We start from the raw sequence: 18,634 nt of genomic DNA on the forward strand, positions 1-18,634 counted from the left end.
TTTCTCATAAATTTGGCAGAAAAAAAGGGAGGCACTGGCCTCCCTGTGCCTCAGTGTAGCTACGGGCCTGACAATATCCCTAAATCCATATGATCAAAAGTATTAATGTAACGGTACATTGGCGAAGAAGGGTTAGACATCGGCCTGAAATACGGAGTAGGCCGAAAACTAGCGAACAGTCTCGACAGCCGATTTACCTGGCCAAACGTATTATCGGCTTTTGTGGTAATTTTCACGATGGGTCTAATTTTTGCATATGCAGGTCATAGGTCAAGGTCACCAGATCAAAGGCCAAGGCGCTGCGGGGGCATTTGTCACCATTAGTGACAGCTCTTTTTTTTTTTTTTAGCTCACCAGAGCCAACGGCTCTAGATCTTAGATATTTGATATTAGATATTGGCCCCGCCCCAGGGGTTACTTGATTGTACATCGGAAAATCTTCCAAAAAAATTCTAAAAATCTTCAGATTTGTTACACTGTTTGAATATGAGTCCAATCTAAGGTGGCACAGAAGTGACATAGATGTTTTATATATTAATACGTGCGAACGTAATAACTAATACGTGCGCACGTATTAGTACAAAAAACATCATCGCACATACTATAAAAAAACATATTCGTACGTATAAACCAATACGTGCGCACGTACTAGTACAAAAAACATCATCGCACATACTATAAAAAACATCTTCGTACGTATTAAGTAATACGTGCGCACGTACTAGTACAAAAAACATCATCGCACATACCATAACAAAAAACATCTTCGTACGTATGTAGTAATACGTGCGCACGTAAAAGTAATACGTGCGCACGTACTAGTTTATAAAAAACATCTACCTACGCATAAACTAATACGTGCGCACGTAAAACCTTTTACGTGCGCACGTATTACTTTATACGTATGACGATGTTTTTTATACTAGTACGTGCGCACGTATTAAAATAAAAAAAACCATCTATGTCACCTTTGTGCCACCGTACCAATCCGCTGGTGAAACCACTTTCTGTACCACGAGTGGTCTCATAAGCGCAAATTTATTGTGGATCTCTGCGATTCCAAAACGGTTGTTGTTCAATATATAAATTTACAAATAAATTCAAAATCAGCAAATACATATAATTATGAATATAAATAGACATTTTTTCATTGTTTAAAAAAATCGACGCAATTGTCTCGGGATCAAAGATACTGAAACTGAAACGGTAAAATATGCTTGTGTTTAACATGCCAATGTTATTTTAACCGGAACACTCTGCGAAATGTCATAGTACTTTACACCGTTATTTCACAGAAAGGAAAGATTAAGACGGAAAGAAGCAAATTTAACTTTTGCGCTGAGGTAATGCCACTGAAAATACGGGCAGAAATTCCACAAGAGTACTCGCCCCCAAAATAGTGGCAAACTATGGCTAGACATTGCTTCATCACCGCGTCCAATCTATACTTTAAATCAAAGCACTGGGAGTACTGATGGGGCGGTGCATTTCAGCTGTTTTTGTAAAATTCTTAGATGAAAGTCAAATATTGAGATAGGAACCTGTGGCTTCGTCTGACTGAGGATGACATTCATGCCAAATATAAAAAAGATTTTTTTTTATTTTTCTGTAGCTACAGCCTTCAAATTTGGACCACATGCATAGGTTTGTGAACCAAAAACAACTTTGACCATTGACCTAGTGACCTACTTTCACATTTTTGAACGTACAGGTGTTAAATTTGGACCACATAGTTTTGTGTTCTGAATTGAAACTTGACATTGAAATTGAACTAGTGACCTACTTTTTCAAGCTACTGCTTTCAAATTTGGACCACATGCATGGACCACATACACAGTGCCGTGTACCAAAATGAAATTTGACCTTGGTTTTGACCTTGACCTTGAGCTAGTCTTGAAACTTGGAACATTCAAAAATGGCTCAATGGTGGACTCCAAGATCACTCTGTGATCTCTTGTACTGTAAATATAAACATCATTTTGGTAGCAAAACATAACATGTTCGGTATACAAATTGTAGAATGTTGTCATTTGTTTCTTCTCCCGTTACCGTGGTAATTCAACGCAGCGATTATGTCCCGTAGAGCCTATAATAACTGATCTGGAAGAATTGATTTTCAAAACTTATGCTTCACTTTTACATTATACATATAATTATCATGTGCTCATTATTTATTGTACTTAATGCAAATTCATACCAAGCAAAATACTTTTGTTTAACATTAATTTTGATTACTAATGCGCAGTACAATTCATATCAACATCTGTTATGAATGACCACTTGTTTAATCAGCTATTTAAGACGGAGGTCATAACCTGTAATGAAGTGGTCGCTGGAATTCAATTTCCATTTAAACAACATAAACATTATCTAAGTGTTTCCATACAATTTCAATTCCATGTGTTGTATTTTTTTGTTTAAATACGTTTAACATTTCGCACGGTTTATCAGATAAATCTCTTTATTAGCCCACCATCAGATGGTGGGCTATTCAAATCACTCTGCGTCCGTGGTCCGTCCTTCCGTCCGTCCGTTAACAATTTCTCGTTATCGCAGCTCATCAGAAACTAATGGGGGATTTTGACCAAACTTTGTCAGAATGATGTATTGGTACCCTAGTTGTGTCCCCCTGAAAATAAGACTGGTTCAACAATTTTTGAGTGAGTTAAGGCCCTTTGTTTTTTATAATTTACATAGATTTATATAGGGAAATTTTTTGAAAATCTTCTTGTCCAAAACCACAGGGTATGAAGCATCATCTAGTGGTCCTCTACCAAGATAATTCAAATTATATCCCTGAGGTCAAATATGGCCCCGCCCCGGGGTCACATGGTTTATATAGACTTACATAGGGATAATTTTTGAAAAGCCTGTTGTCCAAAACCACAGGACCTAGGGCTTTGATATTTTGCACGTGACATCATCTAGTGGTCTTCTACTAAGACTGTTCAAATTATCCCCCTAGGGTCAAATATGGCCCAACCCTGGGGGTCACATGGTTTATATAGACTTATATAGGGAAAAACTTATTAAAACCTCTTCTCCAAAACCACAGGACCTAGGGCTTTGGTATTTTTTATGTGACATCATCTAGTAGTCTTCTTCTAAGGTTATTCAAATTATCCCCCTAGAGTCAAATATGACCCCGCCATGGGGGTCACATGGTTTACATAGACTTATATAGAGAAAAACTTTGAAAATCTTCTTGTCCAAACCACAAAGCCTAGGGCTTTGATATTTTTTATGTAGCATTACCTCGTGGTTCTCTACCAAGTTTATTCAAATTATCCCCCTAGGGTCAAAACTGGCCCCGCCCCGGGGGTCACATGGTTCATATAGACTTATATCGGGAAAAGCTTTTAAAATCTTCTTGTCAATAACCTACAGCATTCAAATTTGGACCACATGAATAGTTTTGAGTGGCAAGATTAACATTGACATGAGTTGACCTTGATTTTGACCTAGTGACCTACTTTCACATTTCTGTAGCTACTGCCTTCAAATTTGGACCACATGCATAGTTTTGTGTACCGGAAAAAACTTTGACCTTGACATTGGCCAAGTGACCTACATTCACATTTTTGAAAGTATAGGCTTCAAATTTGGACCACATGCATAGTTTTTTGTTCCAAAATGAAATTTGGCCTTGATTTTGACCTAGTGGCCTACTTTCACATTTCTCAAGGTACAACCTTCAAATTTGGACCACATGCATAGTTTTGTGTACCAAAAAAAACTTTGACCTTGACATTGACCTAGTGACCTACTTTCATATTTTTGAACGTACATGCTTCAAATTTGTCCACATGCATAGTTTTGTGTTCCGAAATGAAATTTGACCTTGATTTTGACCTAGTGACCTACTTTCACATTTCTCAAGCTACAGCCTTCAAATTTGGGCCACATGCATAGTATTGTGTTCCTAAATGAACTTTGACATTAATTTTGACCTAGTGACCTATTTTCACATTTCTCAAGCTACAGCCTTCAAATTTGGACCACTTGCATAGTTTCGTGTACCGAAAAAAATGTGACATTGACATTGACCTAGTGCCCTACTTTCACATTTCTCAGGCTACAGCCTTCAAATTTGGACCACATGCATAGTTTTGTGTACTGAAAAATAAACTTTGACATTGACATTGACCTTGTGACCTACTTTCACATTTTTGAAAGTACAGGCTTCAAATTTGAACCACATGCATAGTTTTGTGTTCCGAAATGAAATTTGACCTTCATTTTGACATAGTGACCTACTTTCACAATTCTCAAGCTACAGGCTTCAAATTTGGACCACATGCATACTTTTGTGTTATGAATTGAAATTTGACATTGATTTTTATCTAGTACCTACTTTCACATTTCTTAAGCTGCTGCCTCCAAATCTGAAGCACATGTATAGTTTTGTATACCGAAATAAATTTTGGCCTTGAAATTGATCTTGTGCCCTACTTTCACATTTCTCAAGCTATAGTTTTCAAATTTGGACCACATGCATGGACCACATGCACAGTGATGTGTACTGAAATGAAATTTGACATTGATTTTGACCTTACCGAGTCTTGAAATTTAGAACAATCAAATATGGCTCATTGGTGGGCGCCAAGATTACTCTGTGACCTCTTGTATTACACAGTGTGTGTATTATGTCATTGAGTTTTACATTACCAAAGACGAGAAGATTCCATTCATACGGACATTTCATTCATAGAGGGCGAATTAATTTACCTCCATTATGTAACATTTTCTAAAGTTACCTAAAAGGATAACAGAGAGAGGCATGACAAATCATTTACAGAATCAAACAAAATGGTTAAAAAAGTTTTATTGAAGTTGTCTACCCTGATTGTCTCAGTCTAACTAATGACAATAATGAATTACAGATGAGTCCTATAAATATTTACTGAGATAAATCTAATTTTAATAAAATCAAGGGAGGTAATCATGCATCAGTATATGCATGCAAAAGATACAGAGTACAAGCCTTTACAACAATATATTAGAAAAGTAGGTAAAAGTAGAAATTTCTTACCATGGATGACATAAATAATGTTTCAAACCAATCTCATTAGAAGCTGCTAGGTATATTCATTTACATAAAAAATAAAGGGAGGTAATTTGTCATAAATTCTGTCAATATGTATCTTCACTAATTTTCCAAGTCCATCTGATGACATAAATGAAATTTCAGATCAGTATCTTCATAAGTTACGGAGATATATCCATCTTTTGTTTGAAATAAAGGGAGGTAATTTGACATAAAATCAGTCCATAGTTATCTACCCTGATTGTCCAAGTACAACTAATGACAATAATGAAATTTCTAATGAGTCCTATAAGTACTTACTGATATAAATCCATTTTGATTAAAATCAGGGGAGGTAATCAGATACAAAATAACTCCAGAACCTATAATTGGATCTGACAGATTCATCATTGAATCCAAGATTTATTGTTGTTGAAGATACTTTGCAAGTTTGTATCAAATCAAACCATAAATGAAGTCTCTATATGACTGTAAAAGCCAAAATAGCAAATTTTGGACCTTTAAGGGGCCATAACTCAGGAACCCATGATGAGATCTGGCCAGTTTTCGAAAGGAACCGAGATATCATGCCAATGCAAGTTTGATTAAAGTTGATTGCAAAATGTTGTCTCTATCATGTTCACAAGCAAAAAATAGCAAATTTTGGCCCTTTAAGGGACCGTAACTCTGGAACCCATGATGGGATCTGGCCAGTTTTGTTTTCGAAAGGAACCGGGATATTATGCCAATACAAGTTGTGTGCAAGTTTTATCAAAGTTGATTGCAAAATGTTGTCTATCGTGCTCAGAAGCCAAACATAGCAAATTTCGGCCTTTAAGGGGCCATAACTCTGGAACCCATAATGGGATCTGGCCAGTTTTCGAAAGGAACCGAGATATTATGCCCTTACAAGTTGAGTGCAAGTTTGATTAAAGTCAAAAACAAAATGTGGTCTCTATCGTGTTCACAAGGAAATTGTTGACGGACGAAAGGACAGACGGACGACGGACGAAGGGTGATCAGGTGAGCTTCAAAATGAGGCTCAAAAATCATTTTTATAACATTCAAACTTTACAAGCAATTTGATCCGAGTCTGCCTTGCATATAATTCTGGATACCATAACTAAATAAGGTCTTTTATATACTGACGGTGATCTTTTAGTTATGGAATTGTCCTCTTTCAAAATCAACTGATTAAGATCAGCACATAAAATGTGAGTTCACTGTTAGAAACTGAATATGCAAAAAAGTAATGTCTACGTATAATTGTAATATTATTCAAATGTTTTGTCGAAAGAATTTCAATACTAAACCCACATATAACGATTCTATGCTGAAAATTGCATTATTTCCCAGGGCTTTTCACCAGCAAATTGGAAAGAGGCCTAGGCCTTTAAAATCGGGAAATTTCTGCGCGATAACCGTCCGGATTGGGAAGAAATGCTATTTATGGAAAGATGGTGTTAGTGTAAAAATTTAAACAGTAATAATTATTTCAAACTCAAATTTAATTTTACTATTATAGACTAGACTACAGTACTTTATTTTTCAGACTTAAAATTTCCAAATCTAATGACAGGCCGTGTCTTCGGTGGTATTATTACGGAACCCTCGAATTTACGCTTATTTACCCCATGGTCGAACCATGACCTCTGATTTCTTTTGATAACGCCACGCATTTGATTGATTTGCAGTAATATTTCCCGTCATATGACATTTTGTTGGGGGAATAGGTTATAACACACTAAATTGCTGTTCTTCTTTATTCTATATAAAATTGACCTATTTCCAATGACCGCAGCACACATCAGGACCCATTTTAAATGTTTGTAACTTACATTTTCTTGAAGAATATTGTCAGTGCTAAATAAAAATCAAAAGAAAAGTGGGGGTCATGTTTGATGCAAGAAAAATATTTTCATTCAAACACATAAACTGCAAAATTAGCTAAAAAATGAGACCCAGAATTATAGTGGTGGTGTATGATCTACGTTTTCATGAAAAATGTTGTCATGTTGTTATCACCCTTGTTATCCGGATAATATGAAATGCTGTGATAATTCCAAAATGCTACAAAATGACAGATGAATGCTTCTGAAAATTTCAGGTTTTTCGGTAAATTGCTGTGGCTTGATAAGAGATTTTAACCACCAGATGTTGCAAAAAGAACGAATGGTGATTTGTTTCCATGCAACTCAAACTATTGTACTTTATTTTTGTGAATATAATACACAGCAAAAGCATTCTCTTCTCTCATGTCTTCGTGTCGGTCGATACCATCATGAATTAGGTGCCAAGAGTGATAAATATGAGTTGTATCACAAATGGTTAACTTCGACATTAAAGTTTAAACGGTCGTGTTCTCCCATACCCTCGTGGCGATGACTATTATAAGGCATGGGGTGGTTGGACGTGATTAATAACAGTTGTATCGCAAGCGGTCAAAAACCAAAAAGAAAAAAATGCATGAAACGTTATAAATGGTACTGTAGATTTGAAATCAGTCTTGTAATATTTGAAAGTTTTTTATTATTATTAAACACAAACTGTAACTGGTAATACTTTTTAATAAATTAAACAAAGTTTGTTTTAATGAAACTGTTGTTTTTTTTTTTCACCGAGTAAAATACTGTTAAAGACAATGTAAAACAAACAGTAATTCGGACAAATTTCCATCTCATTTGTGCGCTGCAAAGTGTACTCCACAAGTGAACGCTGGTTTCCAAAAACAAAACGTTCTGTAAGAACATTTTACTATTAACAATTTTAAGAAATTTAACAAATATACAAGTAATTAAAGCTATAAAATGGAAGTGATTCTTTCACGCTTTATCTTGTCTATTTTACTCTTAACACCGACAACTTCTGAACCAGTTTGTTCCAAATTTGCCTATGAGGAACAGCTGCTGGAGAAAATGGTCAAAGTGGAATTTAATGTTGGACAGATGGAAAAGGAAATTAAGAATACCAACATTCTTGTTCTTGAATCGTTACAGCAACTGAAACAAAATTGGGAGAAGGTGACCGATGAATCCAAAGCGATGGAAATGAAAGCCAGAAAAGTGTTAAATGAGAATGAAGAAAAGATAACGAAAGAAATCGATGATCTTAGAGCAGGAAAGGCAAAAGCAGCGGAGGAATATGACGAAAAGATAATGCGGTTAGAAAGTTTGTAAAATTGCATTTAATATTTAGTAGCTTAAATCTCTCATTTTATAAAAGAATACAATTTTATCTTAAATGCAATAAAATGGTTATAAAACAGATTATTTCCAAATATCCAATAAAGGAACAGCATCACTGCGTTTATGATAATCTCTTATTAAAATAAACTCTATGTAAGCCTCACTATTACAAACCCATGTCTCATATGCCGGCATCGTGCCGGTCTACTCAACCAGAGGCTATAGATTTGAACCTTGTACACACGGAATATAATCACGGGCTCTACAGTTCGTTACTTTAGTTGCAGAAATAGTGTTGCGGTCGAAGAGAGAAATATAGATTTTGAAAAGTTATAGTTTTAAACAATGAACTTCGACATTGTTGTTGTTAACACTATTGACTGACGACTAGCCAAATCAGAGTGTCTGTCTTACTTTTTATTAGCGGTTTCAGTGCCAAATATTGCGTTTAAAACCAGATTCCCTTCTTCACTTGATCCAAAAGAGGATAAAGTGTTTGTGTTCACCCAGAACATTGTAAACATTGGAAACGCCTATGACAACGCCACAGGGGTATTTACAGCTCCAATAGATGGAACATATCTTTTCACAACTCAAGTGTGTCTTATGCGTGAAACAAGAATCTCATTCGGTATTTATATTGATGATAAGTTATACACTGTGGGAAGATTCTCCGAAAAAAACATTCACACTTGTTTTATTGTTAAAACAACAGGTGTCATGTTAGCAAACCAGAGGGCGTCTGTAAAAAGTTGGAGTGCGTCTTCAGGAAGTAAACTGTATGAAGACACAAAACATTGATGGTGTATATTTTCTGGAACTTTAATTCATAAGTTAATGTACTATTTTGTTAATGTAGAAGATAACAATGCGACTCGAAACAAATAAAATGGTGGAATTTTCCGAAATTTCAAGTTATGCATTTATATAACTGTAACTTCCCTTTAAAGACAATATGTTTATAACTTATTTGAATTGTTGTAGAGAAATATCCATAAATACTACAATCGCTCAGTATTATTCCTTATGCCTTTCGTCACATAAGCATCAACACTTACTTTCGCTACCTAAATGTTGTAAATTTTGAAAATAGATTTTAGTCTTGCGTGCTTTGCTGGGAAATAAAACATGTTCTTTCGTTCATATGCGATGTGATTATCACTCAGGCCGAATTTCAATTCTAACACTTCCGAATTACACCAGTAAGGAATACTAATCTGGAATCTGTTTTAGGCGTGGTACTAGACAAAAGAAGGTCATTTTGCGCAACGTGTTTTAATAATCGACAAGACAATACACGGTAAAATGCTTCTTTGTTTATATAAAAGAAAATCTTAAAAGTGTTAGAATTGTTCTTTAGCCTTTGTAAAATTGAAAATAACAAATGACGTCATGAGCGTCAATATATAGAACTATAAATTGTATCAATATAGAGAACTTTACATTGTATGGACGGAACCAACAAATTCTTTGAAGTATGTAAGCGCTAACTAATAATTGAAGACCGTTCGCTTTATGTCGAGAAATATGCACAAGTTTCTCATAGGGGATATCGTCCGATATTAGGAGCTCAGTATTATTCCGCGAAGCAAGTGCATATTTCTCGATGCAAAGGTAATAACTATTTATTATACACGTTTCTATTCTAATATTTAAGTAATATACATTTGTGTTAAGCCTGAGTAAAGCTGAAAATATATTACCTTTAACAAACTTTTTTTTAAGGTGAGGATACACATTTAAATGACATCGCAAATGACGTCACATACAAGTATGAAATTCGGACGTCAAGAATAGTATGGAAAAAAATGACGTTTCAGGTTCCAAAACCGGGTATGAAAATGAGTATGTACGAGTAATAATATGTGATTCCACTCTGTACTCGTTTATTACCTATTTACAAATCTACGTATAAGAAGTTTGAAGTTCTATTTGATACATAACATGTAGTTATCTAACATTCAAATATTAAAACTATTCAACATTTGCCGAATATTCTCAAAATGACGTCCCTATTCACTTACTTCTTATTTTTGTTCTATAGAAGTTTAACCAACTGATGTTGAAGATTATAAAGTAAATCTTTAGAAGTCAGATCAGGGGAGTTAAGGAGCATGAATCTAGAGAACATTCTGTAAAACCACACTTTTCGCCGCGAATGTATTTTTTTTTTCAAGCGGTGAACGTTTAATTTTATTATATATCCTACATGAATAAAACTTTTATTAAAAGTGTGCAAAATGATTGTCTGACTATCTGTCAGAAAATGCGTACACACGAAATGGTAATTGATTTCATTGACACCCTTTACTTTAAGTAAATTTGATTTTTTTTTCAAACATTCGGAACAACACGTAGATTTATGTCTCATCAATATAATACATAAATATTTTACAGTTAAAACAACATTTAGTAATTTATACAAAGTACACTGCCACACTATACAGAGTTATAATTAGACAAATTGATATCACAGACATAATATCATACACATGAATCAAACAGAGACACGCTATAAAACTAAACACTGTTTAAGTCTCAGAATTCAGCTTTGGCTTTAACAAGCGGACGGCATCAGATCTCCCGCATTGAGTGTACACACGCATTGAATGTACACTATTAAACCTATGTTAAACCTAACCCTAACCTTTAGTTAGTATATAGTACACTCAATACGTGCGTACATCCAATAGTACCGATCTAATGTTGACAGTTAACAAGCCTTTCCAACTGACCCGGACTAAAGCACTTTAAGGTTAGTATCCAATTACGGCAGGGCGCCTAGCTTAATGGCACATTCACAAAATTGATAGCTTATAAAACCGGCACAAGCAGTACAAACTATTGGGCCTGGTATTATTATTTTACAAGTTAAAGCATAGCAAACGTTCCTTCTAGGGCACACACACACAGAGAGAGAGAGAGAGAGAGAGAGAGAGAGAGAGAGAGAGAGAGAGAGAGAGAGAGATATCATGTAAAATTTTGGTTGCAATGTCTGTTTTATACTGCCAAAAATGTCAAGTAGGTATTTACGCTAGTTATTATTTAACATAAATTGTTAAGTCCAACAACAAACTAAATCTGTTACCACTTTCAGTTGAGGAAATACGGCAATAAGACATTGACCCGGTCAATCCGTTATGATTCGATGCGTGAATTTGTTGCACATAATTAGAGGGTCGCAATGGGGTTTGTTTTCACATATTAACCATGCATTTGAAGATAACGATAATATTTAGTTGTTTACATGTAAATTTGCTGTTATATATTATCTGTTTGTACATATATTATGTTCTTCAAGAATTGAGGAAATAGAAGAATCAGTCAACCGTCTTCGGGTTTAGTAAAAGCTGCATTAAACACTGATGATAAACTGAATCGATAAATAGGTGTTAGTGCACTAAATAAAACAGGTATAAAACAGTGTTTCTGTAATGGACTTAATAGATCAATGCAGGAAATATTCCGTAAACACCGTCGTTTTGACAGGATGGTCCTTTTTAACGTGATTGACGTAAATTACGTGAAATGTCTCCTAAATAAATTGCCACATTAACGCCAGAAGTTGCGTGGTTGCTTAGTACGTGTATATCAGCAAACAATTTGTAGCAAAAACTTTACTGAATTCAACTACTGCAGCAGATAAATACTTAAACATGTAATGACACCACTTAAGCATTTAAGTGTTCGTTATTTTCGGATGCCTATGACAACAATAATGCTAAGTTAGTATTTTGCTGCGAGTTTCAAATCTAAGAGAAAATTCCCTGTTCTATTGTAATACTTTAACATGTATACATATTCTTTTACAAATGACATTACAACAAATGTTACATAAGAACATATTTTTATTCATTTTATCGGGTTTAACGTAGCACTGACTAAATTATAGGTAATATGGTGACTTTCCAGATTTGAGGAAGACCCAGGTGCCACTCTGTGCATTATTTCACCAAGAGTGGGCACCCGGGTAGAACTACCGACCTTACGTAAGCCAGCTGGATGGCTTCCTCACATGAAGAACATAAAGAATTCAACGCCCCGGGTGAGGCTCGAACCCACATCGATGAGGGGCAAGTGATTTGGAGTCAGTGATCACTCGGCCACGGAGGCCCCCTACAAAAAAACAACTTAAGTATTCAGGCACTTACTATATAGCGATATTACCTTGGAATTCACCAATCTTATTCCGCTTTCCATCTAAGCAGTTTGTAACAGATTAACAACTTTTCCAAGTGCACTTATTCATTCATTAATAAGTTTTTTATTGCACTGTCATAACCTTGCTAAAAAGTCCTATGATATTACCTAAAGCATAAAAAATGCCATTATAATTATATACATGATTAAGTAATTAGGGAAATGTAAGATTTTTAAAATGAATAGAAAATATTAGGTTACTGTCTTATATATTTATTAGGTAAGTTGAAGAAAATATAATAGTCGATGCTTTAGTCGAGAAATATATTTACTTTTTTCGTTTCCATTATGATAAAGGAACCTTATAAATTTGAATTTATAAAGACAGTAATCTAATGTTCTATTTATACTACCTTCTGATTAATCAAAACAACCCACCAACTAGGTAGGTGTATGTCTTCAGCTACAGTTGAATTAATACGCCACTAATATGTGTGGCAAATTTACACTTTGATTTGAAAAAGGTTTTTAAAATTCCTAACATTATAAAATGAAAGATAATCTTACATTTTGTACCAAACTTCTGTGTACTATTAACATTATGAAATAATTCGAATTTACAACCAAGTGAAGTTTTATCTAAAGTTCAGATATAAGTCGAACACTGTTAGATCTGGGTTTAATCATAACGTCACTTGTTATAAAATCTTCTTGTGGTAATTGTAAATATACATTGCCGGTCTCAGGTAACTAATAAATTTTAAAGCTCAGTTATAAAATTTGCGGCTTAATCAATAAAAAAATGTGTCTTTAGTAGCTGGTCTCAAAAACAAGATGGCGTCGTTTTGAAAAGAAAAAGTGAAAAAGAGTCCGGCAAAAATTCATTTATCACTGACCTAATAAAGCAAAATTTATTATATCCTTGGATTATGTCTTTTTTAACATGAAGGTAAGATAAAAGTAAAATCACAAAAACTTGCAAGTTTACGATAGTCTTCATTATCAGTCTAGTGGCTAGTCTATGTTGACCCCGATGTTGATCTGTTGCACAGTCATGTACATAATCTAGGTCGGGGGAATATTTACTTGGAGATCCATAGCATACGTCGAGTATATATTTGATACGCTATAACTCACAGTTGTACAACTGAATTCTAAGCAAGCATTATTAAATCATTACGATTTTTTAGTTAATGCAAAGAAACATTTGCTGGATTTTAGTGAACTGTTTAATATTGAGGATATGTGACATATTACTTGAATAAACTTGATCAAAATTTTGGATTTAATAAGAGATGGAAAACAATAGTGGCATACATATTTTTATGAGTTAATCTTATGACAGACTATCAGATTCATATATTGATTTAAAAAGTTAAAAACGCCACAAACTATCTGGAGTATTGCTGAAGCTGCAAGAATATTCAGTAAAGATAAAGTAGGCAGTAAGATAAAGAGCAGGTGAGTAATACAAGTGACATGACCTCTGTGTTAACATTTACCTGTAGATTGGCTCCCGTCCCTACATTTGTTCATTACCAGTGAAAATAACTAAGTTGTATCTGTACTGACATTTTTATTGCCCCGGGATCGTGGTGAAGCCATCAGGTAAAAAATGTGGTATTTTATAGACTTGACATTTGGTTATAAATTGTTTTCAGTGCTCATAAAAATAGCCATCCAGGCTAATTTTCTTGCTGACTGCTCTGCATTATCACATGACCAATGTCAAATGTTAGATTTCAAATTTGAACTGTCAAAATTTCAATAATCAAAATAACCCCGCATTCCGTTTTCCCTATAGAGATAAGCAGGCGGGTTAATACATCATGCCTTATTAATTAGACCGGCGACATAAGCGATGTTTTGTGAAATGCCTTTTTGCAACAAACTTGAACCGCATGCGGAAGTGTTTTGAAATCTTGCGCTGTTACGCTATTATACAATATTAATTTTATTACAGTTCCAGGTTGTTTAATACTAAGCAATATACAAAGAAATAATATATTTCGTCGTATTGGTCAAAACGGCCATGCATTCGTGGGTTTCTTTTAAAGATTGAAATTGATGTTTTGGAGTAATGAACCACAAAATATAAGAAAATAAGTCTTCACGAATTTTAATCACTGGCAACTGGATAGAGAGATTTAGTGACAAAAGTGTGTCAATAGCAGCAGTGTTTAAATAAAGGTTTATTTCCTTTGGGTCATGTAAAGGTTGTCATAATTCTCATTACAGAGCTTATCATATTGATACGGAACAGTTCAGTTTTTCTTGTAATGAATATAAATTATCTAACCCATGTACTGCACGTATTTATTCTAGGATTCGATATTTTCGTGTATCAGACTATACACAGTATCACATGATTTTTACTAGAAAATAAATTACTGAATATCTAGGTAGATACAAGTATTATGTTATATTGCAATCACAAAATATAGTTGTTTTTGTATCAAAAATGGCAATTATATAATTGCAGCGGTGAGGAAATTTAACCCTATCGTTAGACCGTGTTGTAAATTGGGCGTATATAAGATTCGCCTTTAATACCTACACGTAAATCATTTTGGAGACATAATGGGACATTAAGACGAGTAAAGATATTTATTGTATTTACGCAGGGAAGAATACCTAGTTTATATCTGATACTTAAGCTAGTTTTATGAAACTAGGTTATTCAGTCATACTTGATCAAGAATAGCATATACAAAAATAAACTGATCAAATTTAACTTCTTCTTTCGCTTTTACGGTTGGAGTACTTAACCTTACAATTGAACTTTGATAATGTTTCAGAATTGATAAGGATATATTGCGGAAAGCAAATTGAGTGATAACCTTTCTATTTTCATTTTATTTCCTTGCTCGACCTCGCAGAACTTACAACCTGCCGCAATAAGCTTGCATGATACTTGTAATATAATTAAAAGTGGAAGTTGAAAATGAAATATGCAATTAGTCCAGCCTTTCATTTTGTATCCACTTATACTAAAGTGGGGATCTATTCATTCCGTATTCAAAAATAGTAGTCATCTTAAAATTGTTATTTATCATTTCTATTGATTCTTCGAATTGAAAGTTTTTATTTGAAAATATCAAATGGCAGCGGTCAGATTTAAGAGAGAGAGAGAGAGAGAGAGTGTGTGTGTGTCGGGGGGGGGGGGGGGGGGGGGGGTAGCAGCAGGGAAGGGTGTTCTAAACTTGAAATCTTGTTCTATATTTTGTATATTTTGCGGTATTCAGCTTTATCATAATTATTCTATTAAATTACGGATAATGACTTTGCGCACGATACATTTTCGATATGAAAATGATCCAGCATGTAAATATAAAAAATGAAATATTATAGATTTATATTAGCAGGAAGGTCTAATATACGTCTCAGTTGTTCCAGATATTAGGTATTTCCCAATAGTAAGTAGTTAAAGTCCTTGATTCATTTCTAACGAATTTACATTTTTTGTTATTACACTTTCATCGTTTTAAAAATAAATGTCCATTAAATTTCCAAATATATTCTTACAGATTTTAGAATACTAGATATCCTGTGAAATTTTTATTTTCGTTTCACAAGACAGCTCCGCCACGTGATATATTAATCCGTGTTCGTTCATATATAGTGGCATTGATGACCGAAGGCATTAAATTGTATCATATCAAAGCCATCTTATATGCTTCAGTAAATTTTATGATCCGCTCTAATTAGGGAACCTCGAAAGGATCTTGATAACCTAGGTGACATATGTTTTATCATGTCATTTTGCATAACAGTTACGTAATGATTTCCGGTAGATCACTTAAAACAGCAACTTCAGTGACATTGAGCCGCTCGATTCCCCCCACCCCTCCCCAATTATGTACATGTCATTCAAGTCGGAGAAAAATAAATACTATTATTATTTATATATATATTATTTGAGGTTGTAGAAAAAATAGATATATGATAACAAATGGCATTTTAAAATGCAAAGTACAAGTTTTATATGTGTATGATGTGTGGAATTAGACTGGAAATGCTTGTTCTTTTCTGACGAAAATAAGAATAAAGCAGGCTTTTCAGGTAAGATATAATAAAAATATACATGTCTTTAATCAAAGCATATATACTGTAGAATAAATTACTTGACTGAAATCATCATTACAGTGGCAAAACAATTCGTAATATAATGAAAATATTATGTATGTTTCCTTAAAAGTAATAATTCAATCATAAACTTTATAAATATCTTCCTTTGTAACCTGTATTTTGATTGGCTAATTTATTTAAAAGTGTAACTCAAGCGAGCGATACGCGCTAAGCGTATAAATTTGTACGCTAAGCGTATATTTTACCCGATAAACGCGTAAAAATACACGGTGAGCGTGTACTTTTATAGATCTACCGATTGAAATACACGGTAAGCGTGTAAATTTACACGGTAAGCGTGTAAATTTACACGCTAACCGTGTATTATGGTATCGCTCGAGCGATTTCAGACTTTTGACCCAAACGGTACGTCATACTTTTTCACAGTGTTGCTGTTCGACCAAAACGTTCGAGTTGATAATCAGTGAAAACAAGCTTGAAATTGTTTAAAATCAAATACAAAACTGATGGTCGATCTAAGATGGTTCAAATACTTAGATTTTAGAGGATAACATAGATCGTCGCTGGTTCATGTTATCGCGACGACTCTTTTTAACTACAATCATTATGAATGTAAACTATATTCAGAATAGCAATTTTGTCATCACACTTCATGTTTGCTTAATTGAAAGGCAGTTATATCATAATTCGCTGTATATCATTCTCTCCTTTTATCTTATTCCAGGGCAACTACTTTAACATGCCTGCAGGAAAACGTTTGTACCGTGTTCTCAGAGACGACGAAGACCCGAGTAAAGGCCTAACTGCCCGGAATCCCGAAGCAACTGATGCAAAAGTATCTTCCCATGTGAACGGTTTGAAGAAGTCACCCTTTATCTCTACAACAGCATCAAAGCAGGCAATCGAAGCTTTTTATTGGCTTGCAATAAAGCGTTACAAAAAATCAAATAAGTCTAAAACGGAGAAAAAGTTCACGGTGGTACAGATTGATAAAGAAAAACTGTTAGAAGAAAACAAGAACGTTGAAGTTATTGATCTTTCAGATGATACAGTTCGGAAGAAATATTTAAGCGGAAAAGTGTTGAACTACGCTAGAAAATATGAAGAAGTCTTAGTGAAAGGTTTTGTTCCAGCTAAATACGTCAAAGTTTTAGATGTGGAGGCAATGTCTGATAGTGAATCTGTATCTGAAGGGTTTGACGAGAGCGATTATACAATGGACGACATTGAAAGCTTGTCTGAGGGAACCGCTGGGATAACCCTTGACTGACAGTTCAAAGGCGGTGCGCCATTGTGGCCTTTTGTTTGGTCGTTTTGTCCTTGTGTGTTAGCTTTAGACTGTGTGTGCGCGCGCTCGTGTGTGCACGTTCTAGTGCTTTGAATTGCAGTTTGATGAAGCTGCGATTTTTGGAACGTTGCTTTTCCTGTTGAATATTCATTCTTTTTTTTATTTATTTAATAGACTGTGAAATAGATCTGCTCCACTTGTTAGTCATTGTTAAATGCTGGTCATTATAACTTGATTTTGGATTGTTTTGTCCTTCCAAGAGCGCTTATTAAAAGAATATATATACAAGAACGACCAATAAGTATAAAAATAGATCTGTAATTATGGATAATAATAATAATTTAAAGCTGAGTTATTTACAGTGTATCAGGATGAACATTATACTTAATTTTTAGACAGTACCTAAGATTTTCGACAATGAAATTCAGATACATATGTAATATCTCATGTTATTATGATATACATAATATATTTTACATACATTAACAGTTCCAAGTTCTATCATTGCTGGCCTAGTGTAAAGTGGCAAGAACTTTTTTTGCCCAGCCAATTTGCTTTTTTTTTATTGTAATTTCTGATACAATTGATCTATTTACATATATATATATAGGCAATAAAACATGGTTAAATCATTTGCTTTATATAGATATACAAGATGGCATGAAACATGCTGTCAAGCGTTTTCCATTTAGGAAGTTCCCAACGATTCAAACTTCGAATAAACAGATGTCCATCAAAATGAAAATAAAATTATTTGCATACCGCTTATTTCAGTGTAAGTTTCATACCAATAGTCGTATTCGATTTATTGACGTGCTTATCTACTAATTGTTTATGAAAATGCCTAAAGAGTAAGAACAAAATAGCTTTCACAATACAAGCTATATTTCATTTTCACTTTTCAAT

At 34.2% G+C, this 18,634-nt stretch overlaps 2 protein-coding genes across 4 annotated transcripts; both read left to right on the plus strand.

Moving 5' to 3' along the window:
- The first annotated feature begins 7,833 nt into the window (after positions 1-7,833).
- Positions 7,834-9,012, plus strand: LOC128557363 (uncharacterized). The gene is made up of 2 exons (XM_053544677.1): positions 7,834-8,186; positions 8,670-9,012. The coding sequence occupies exons 1-2, from the start codon at positions 7,834-7,836 to the stop codon at positions 9,010-9,012; spliced, it is 696 nt and encodes a 231-aa protein (XP_053400652.1).
- Positions 9,013-13,416: 4,404 nt separating this feature from the next.
- On the plus strand, positions 13,417-18,360 carry LOC128546192 (uncharacterized). Of its 3 annotated transcripts, none has more exons than XM_053543878.1 (2): positions 13,417-13,812; positions 17,165-18,360. In XM_053543878.1, exon 2 carries the CDS (start codon positions 17,180-17,182, stop codon positions 17,708-17,710), a length of 531 nt encoding a protein of 176 aa, XP_053399853.1. In that variant the 5' UTR covers positions 13,417-13,812; positions 17,165-17,179; the 3' UTR covers positions 17,711-18,360. The 3 variants fall into 3 exon arrangements, with proteins under 3 accessions (XP_053399853.1, XP_053399854.1, XP_053399852.1); XM_053543879.1 differs by lacking the exon at positions 13,417-13,812 and adding an exon at positions 15,045-15,105; XM_053543877.1 differs by lacking the exon at positions 13,417-13,812 and adding an exon at positions 15,054-15,183.
- Positions 18,361-18,634: the final 274 nt, after the last annotated feature.

This window comes from Mercenaria mercenaria, chromosome 5 (genome assembly GCF_021730395.1).
Source record: "Mercenaria mercenaria strain notata chromosome 5, MADL_Memer_1, whole genome shotgun sequence".
In the NCBI taxonomy this organism is placed as follows: Eukaryota; Metazoa; Mollusca; class Bivalvia; order Venerida; family Veneridae; genus Mercenaria; species Mercenaria mercenaria.

What these genes read in the sequence shown, in the direction of transcription:
- LOC128557363 (XM_053544677.1), top strand. Translation starts at nt 7,834, where the DNA reads ATGGAAGTGATTCTTTCACGCTTTATCTTGTCTATTTTACTCTTAACA. An exon ending in TATGACGAAAAGATAATGCG is followed by an intron (nt 8,187 to 8,669) that starts GTTAGAAAGTTT and finishes GTTTAAAACCAG; the next exon opens with ATTCCCTTCTTCACTTGATC.
- LOC128546192 (XM_053543878.1), top strand. Translation starts at nt 17,180, where the DNA reads ATGCCTGCAGGAAAACGTTTGTACCGTGTTCTCAGAGACGACGAAGAC.